A 6,561-nucleotide genomic window follows, 5' to 3' on the forward strand; every position below is an offset into this window, starting at 1 on the left:
CCGCCCGCCGCCGCCCTCCCGGCCTCTCCCGGCGCGCGCCGGCTCGGCCGCGGTCTAATCGCCGACGCCCCGGGCGACCTGCCCCGCCGCCTCCACAGTTTCCTCTCACGCACCGGGGGCCCGGCGCACCGGGACAAGAAAAAAGTGCGCCGGCCCACGGGGGACACCGCGGCTACGGCTTACAAGCCCCCGCTCTGAAGGGAAATGAAAACAGCCCTCCCTCCGCCCGCCGCCCCCTCGCGCCCTGCCCCCCCGCGGCCCCCTCCCGCCGCCCGCGCCGTCGCCGCCGGCGAGGCTGCCGCCCCGGTGCGCGCCGGCGAGGCATTTTCGCACCCCGCCACTGCGCGGAGAGCGAGCTAGATGGGGGCGAGATAACCGCGCGGAGGGATTCGACCGACGGGACGTCTTACGCCGACCCGAGATGCCTCCGCCGGCCTTAAAGGGGGCCCATAAAGCCGCGCTGCCAAGGGCTCGCGGGGCCCGGGGCCGCGAGTGCGGGCTGAGGCCGCCGAGAGGGGCCGCGGAGGGGACGACGCCCGGCCGCTCGGGCCCAGTTGGCCGTAGCTTCTGCGTTTCTGAGCACGCGGGGCGCAGCCCGGGCCTTTGCAGAAGCCAGGTCGACAGACAGGACCGTGCCTGGGTTTGGGGCCTAAGCGCTTTGATGAAAAAGCCGCGTGCGTGGCCCCCGATTCTGGCGCTATCAAATCCAATCAAAGGCCTTTTGCAGCCCAGCGGGCCTTGTGGAAATGAGATGTACATTTACCCTTGACGCACTGCATGCCTGGCTGAGGCTCCCAGGTTAATTGATATTTAATGGAAATCATGCCTCTGAATATAGTTTCCATCATTTCACCCTTGATAGACGTCAGTGGGAGGCGCAGGGGGGAGGCTGGAGAATGCGGGAAGGGGCATTTGCATTGCTCAGGGAGTAAGTAGGCCGGCAGCCTGCTGGCGGGCCGGCGGGGTTGGCGGCTGCCCGGGCAGACGCGGCCGCACCTGGGCCGGGTGGAGCGAGCGTGGGGGCGGCCCTGGCGAGGCCTCCTTGAGCCCCAGGGCCGGCTCGGATCGCGCCGGTTCCAGGCAGCTGCGGGCAGCCCGCCCTGTTCCGAGAATTTTAGTCCATCCGCAAGCCTGTGCAGTGGCTGCCTAGGGTGGGCGAAGGCCTCATTTTAAAGTTAGTAGTTTCCACAAAAGAAAAGAAAGTGAGTGATGAGCGAGAGGTGTGGACAGGAGGAGCGTCAATCCGCAGGATTTTCCTCATTTTAATAGGACTTTCTAAGATGGTTTGGGTTACACCGCCCAAACGCCTCCCAACACGCTGCCTTGCCCTTCTCTCCTCTTAATGTCCAATAAATAGAACGAGTTCCTGCTCTCTGTGTATGATCTTTTCCACCCTCGCCGACATACTCTTTTTCTTGGTTCTCTAGGTGCTGAGACCCTTTTTCCTTGACAAACCAGGGCCACTGGCTTTGAGAACAGACCTCAGAGTCCTGCCCCAGCCCAAGAAGATGCTCCAGCCGGCTAAAGCAAACCACGCCACAGGCAAATTTCCGAAAAATGCCACACGGCCTCAAAAACTGAGCAGGCTAGCGATTCCGTGTTGGTTGGCCCAGCCTGTGTGAGCATGATCCTGGGATGAGTCTATCTGAGCATCATTTTTACAGATGGAAAGAATAAGGTCGAGATCGGAAAGCGTAGCAAGATAATAAATACCGATTGCTAGCGAGAATATCTGAGAATGGTGAGGGTAAACTGTTAGTGAACCTGGAGATGGTAGCAGAGTGCTTTACTGAAATTTTAAACTAGTGCAGAGCACAGAAGACTTGTTACAGGGCTGATTGGAGGGCAAGGCTGTTTTCCTAGTTGTTTTGTTTTGTTGCTTTTCCTTTCCTTTTTAATCCTTTGGATTATCATCCAAGGCAACTTCCTGTAAATTAGAGAATGAACTGAACTTGACAGTAAGGATTTATATTTCAATCTCGCAAATACATAGTTGAAATTTTTTAAAATAAAGCTTTGTCCTAATTTTGTAATTGTGTCTTTTTATTTCACTGTGTAGTATACATTATGTATGTTGTAATCCTGGGTTTCCGAGTGGAAAGAGAGAAAGTAGAACCCAAGTCTCAATGGCACAAGACACTTTTTAGAACTGAGTGACTCCTGAGGGTCATAGCATGGAGGCGCAGAGGGGACAGGAACACTACAAAATTCACTTCTACACATTCAGGCCTAATTTAAAAAACATTATAACACAACGTTTCCTCTTGGGACAAAACACTTTCTAAGTTTATTAAACCACTCTGTTTATAATCTGAATAGAAAAAGAGGGAGGTTCACTTCGTGAATAAAGGTCTCCTCTTTTACACGTTTCTGTTTTGATAAAACGCATTAATTTACCATAGCATTTTATAGTTTCAGCTGTGTCCAGTAGTCCAAATTTTCTGAAATCCTGACTGAGCCAAAACTTTATGCCTAACAAATACGACTGTAGAATTTAACAGTGCACACTGTTTATTTTTTGGTTAGACTTATCCTAATTTGGGGTTAAAAATAAGATTGTAAATATTTTTAATCAAAACCTTCCTGGGCCAGCGCCGCCAGCTTTATGAGATCAGAAAGTGGAGCAACAGCGCTCTCTAGTGGTCAAATGTCAACTCGAGCGGACCGAGTTTAACTTCCTTTTTAGTCGTCTCAAACCAATTCCTAATCTGTGCTTCAGGTTGACTGGGGCTTGGACCGCTGGCACTACTGATGCTTCATCTCTTTGATTGTCAATAAGTCAAGTACAGCAAACGGAGGGAGACTCCTCAATGCTAGGGGAGTCTCATTTGCGTCCCCAAGAGCTTCCATCAGTGTCTTTGCCAAAGCTCTAGTCCTTTTGCTGGACACTGTAGGTTCCCATTTTGTAATAGCTTAACTGTACCTTTTATACACAATTATGGGACAAGTTAGATTTAACAAAAGACACAACTTTTTAAACATCCATTGCCAAGAGGCTTTTTTCCCCCAAAGGAGCCAGAATTTTGACGACTAAGAAATTGTAGAAGTCAAACGTTATTTTTTCTTATGCTGTTATCTTTGACATGAAATTATAAATATTTGCTATTTTAACGTTTTCCTTTTAACGTCTCAGGTCCCTTTAGCTGGGCAATTTGGGACAGGATTGAAGCCAAATTCAAAGCTTTTTGCTTGATCTCTGGATTTCTGGAAAATCCCTTTTGGGTTGCGTCCATTCAAATTTTCAGGCAATAAATGAGATTTCAAATTTTCATATGAAAAATCTCACATTGAACTGCATTAACTAACCACTTGATTTAAAAAAAAAACCAGACTATTAAATCAACTTAGGTGTTTCCTGTTTGCTTAATGTTTTTTTTTTTTTAATTTTCAGAAATGCTTTCTGCCAATTCAGGTGCTAACAACTGTATATTTAGTAAGTGAACAGATATAAATTCCAGTATCTTTGTTGTGAAATTTAGAGTGCCAGATTTTCTTTTTTTATGACTGAAAAGGCATGTAGCTTCGTTTTTCCCACCAACCACACTTCTGGGAAGTGTTAGCCTGAATAAATGGCTGATATCAGTGATCTCCCTACTTCAAATAACGGAGTGTTTTGTTGTGTTATGTTTCCTTAAAGAACCAGCTAGATGTGGCCACTGTCAAAATATAAAGAGCCAGCAACCAGTGTTGGCTACACTTAATGCTCAGCCGTTAAAAACAAAATTAGAAATGCATTTGCCTCCTTCCTGCTTGTCACTTTGTTTCCTAGGTGCTCACACCTCACCCTGGCTCGAAAAGCCTCTCTGCCTCTGCGGCCACGCAATCTTGTTTATATTTTTATTGTCCAGATTTTAAGACCCAGTTTTGTCTGCATTTTTCCTTTCCTCTCACAAACATCAAAATGAGATGGTTTCAAAGCAAAGCGCCTGGCCTGTTGTAAACTCATTACACCCAGACGTCTCGCCGGCTCGATGGCTTTATGACACCTTGGCTCTTCCTGTTTTCAAAGAGGTATCAGGCTGGCCACAGAGGTGGGGTACCAAGCACCTTCTGCCGGATCTGGGCCTTGGCTTTCCCTCCCAGCCCCCTCTGCTTTTTCTTCGAGTCCCCTCTTTCATCAGGATCCCCAAGATCTCTGCCACATCCCCCGCCTTCCGCCCAGCCCAGGCTAACCGGCGCCACTGCCTCCTCTAGGGCCTGCAAAAGGCTGTGTTCGCCTGAACCCTTGCTTACAATGACCTTCATTTTAGCCTCTGAATGTGGACCTCAGAGGGCCAAGCTGGGGGCTAAACATACACAGAGCTGGGTGGAGGGAAAGGGGCGGTGGTTTGAGGGTGGCCAGCCAGCAGGAGTGCGTGGACCATTTTGATCCCTAGGTCACTTTGGGGCTCTGGTGAGGAGGGGTGGAAACTTGTAGTCTAGCCGGCCGGCCCAGATACTAAGACCCAGAAAGTTACTTCACAACACGGAATTCGCCTTTCCCTTGTTTGGAGACCTAAGTTGGCGACTGAGGCTCTGTGAGCTGTGGAAGGCATGGGTGTGGTGCTCCGAGGCCAAAGCAAAAGAGGGTGTCCAGTTCCTGGGGCCTGCATGTTCCATAGCTGGCTGCTGCCAGACTGAGCCTGAGATCAGGGTAGAATTCATTGAGGCACTGAGTGGGGACCCCCACACCTGAAAGCATGGTGAGACCAGGTTTGCCTGCACAAAGGGAAGCTTAGACCTGCCAGGTAGCTGGGTCCCAAGTGTTTAGCAACATCTCCCCAAAAAGAGACAGGGGAAAAAGCCCCAGGACGGTGATATTTTACAGAAAGACAGAGAATAAGCACACAACTTCAGGGTCAGCAGCTGGGCTCCATTTGATCAGATTGGCATTTATTGGTAGGAAGCGGTAACATTTACAACTGGTCCTTGGGCAGGAACCTGAAGGGCCACTGCCAGGTTGCTCACGAGATCCCAGCCCTCTCGGGGAGAAAGCAGCTCCTCCAAAGCACTCAGGAAAAACCACGACCCACCCAAGGCCCTGGGCTCCTCTCTAGGCCTCACTCGTGGTCTCAGAGAAAGGTCTGCAGGGTCCCTGAGGAAAGAGGGCTTTGGAAATCCATAGCCCACCCGGCTGGGCTTCCACCTGGGCAGGTAGCAGCTGGGTCCGCACTATCTCCCTCTGCCTTCAGAATCCCAGAATCGGGGTTCTGCTTGGCCCTGCTGGGGCAGTGCTGGGGGTTAGGGAACTAAACTACAGTACATTTCGGAAACATGGGAGACATTTACACAGAAGAGGGCTCCTTAAGCTGGCGTGCACTCACAAAATATAGCATTTCCTAAGGAATAAATGGAGCAGGACAGGGATGGGGTGGGATAGGCAAAACCCCAAAGTCACTTGGTTTCTTGGACACATAAGCGAGCAAATACAGAGTCCCCCAAATACCTCACAGAGACCAACCACACAGTCACTTCTACCTAATAAAGAAAAAACAAAAGTCTGAGTCGCTGGAGTCTCTGGAAATCAAGCACCCACAAAGAAAAACCCGCTGCCTCTGAGCGCTCCTGCGGGTAGTGCGCTGGGTCAATCTCCTTTCGGGCATTTCTCCTTGCTCATCTTTTTCATTTTCATCCTACGGTTCTGGAACCATATTTTGACCTGTCTCTCTGTGAGGTTCAGAATCCTGGCCACCTCGTAGCGCCGGTCCCGGGTGAGGTACATGTTGAACAGGAATTCCTTCTCCAGCTCAAGCGTCTGGTATTTGGTGTAGGGACAGCGCTTTTTCCGGGTGGAGCGAGCGTGGATCCAGTTCGCCGCGGGGTTGTCTACGAAGAGGGGGGTTTGCAGAAGGGGAGCGAGGGGCGGAGGGGAGGCAGGGAAAGACGACAGGGTAGGGAAGAGAGGTCGTTAAATTAATTTCACTAAGGATGGCCGCTTTTCACAACTTGGGGGGAATTATCATAAAAAGCCTTAATGCCCGCGCTCTGTTTACCGTACAAACCGCGCGCCCAGGGTAGGTGGTTATGGGAAGGTTTTTTATGGATGCGTGTTGCTCGCCTAGGCTTGGGTAGGCGTCTAGACGTTTTTATAGGTTAGTAAAACTATCAGTTTTGCACATTCGAGCCTTACAGGTTTCAGCAATAAATCAGGGGGCAATTTCTTTTGCACTTACTTGGGTCAAGTTGCTGCTGCGGAGCCTGCGGGCGCTTCTCCTCCTCCTTCAGCGGGCAGCCTGGGCTCGGGTGATCGCTGCAAGCCGAGGGCTCGGTGGAGCCGCCCGCCCCGGGCCCGGGTCCCCCCGCCGCCGCGGCTGCCTTGTCCCGCAGGAACGAGTTGCACGAGAACTCGGGGCCGCCGCTCCCCTGGGACTCGCGGGCCGCAGAGCACTCAGTCCGTTTGGAGGAGGAGGACGAGGAAGTAGAGGAGGAGGTGGTGGCTGCGGCAGGGGCCGGGGCCGCTCCGGTTTCAGGCTTAATCCCGTAGTGGCGCCCGTTGGCTGGGCCTCCGGGGCCGGGGCCGGGGCTGGGACCAGGGCCCGGGCCGCCGCCTCCTCCGCCTCCGCCGCCGCCGCCCGGCCCCGC

General features: G+C 51.8%; 1 protein-coding gene across 1 annotated transcript in view; it reads right to left on the reverse strand.

Annotated features, from left to right (window-relative positions):
* Nucleotides 1-4,856: 4,856 nt before the first annotated feature.
* Hoxd9 (homeobox D9) overlaps nucleotides 4,857-6,561 on the reverse strand; it is a 2,216-nt gene continuing 511 nt past the window's right edge. The window contains exons 2-3 of the mRNA XM_023719124.1: nucleotides 6,153-6,557; nucleotides 4,857-5,805 (exon numbers count right to left, since the gene is read on the reverse strand). Coding sequence (XP_023574892.1) covers nucleotides 5,564-5,805; nucleotides 6,153-6,557 — 647 coding nt within the window. The 3' untranslated portion in view covers nucleotides 4,857-5,563. The remainder of the gene's footprint in view (nucleotides 5,806-6,152; nucleotides 6,558-6,561) is intronic.

The sequence above is a fragment of the Octodon degus genome, unplaced genomic scaffold (assembly GCF_000260255.1).
Source record: "Octodon degus isolate 3935 unplaced genomic scaffold, OctDeg1.0 scaffold00065, whole genome shotgun sequence".
NCBI classification, from domain to species: domain Eukaryota; kingdom Metazoa; phylum Chordata; class Mammalia; order Rodentia; family Octodontidae; genus Octodon; species Octodon degus.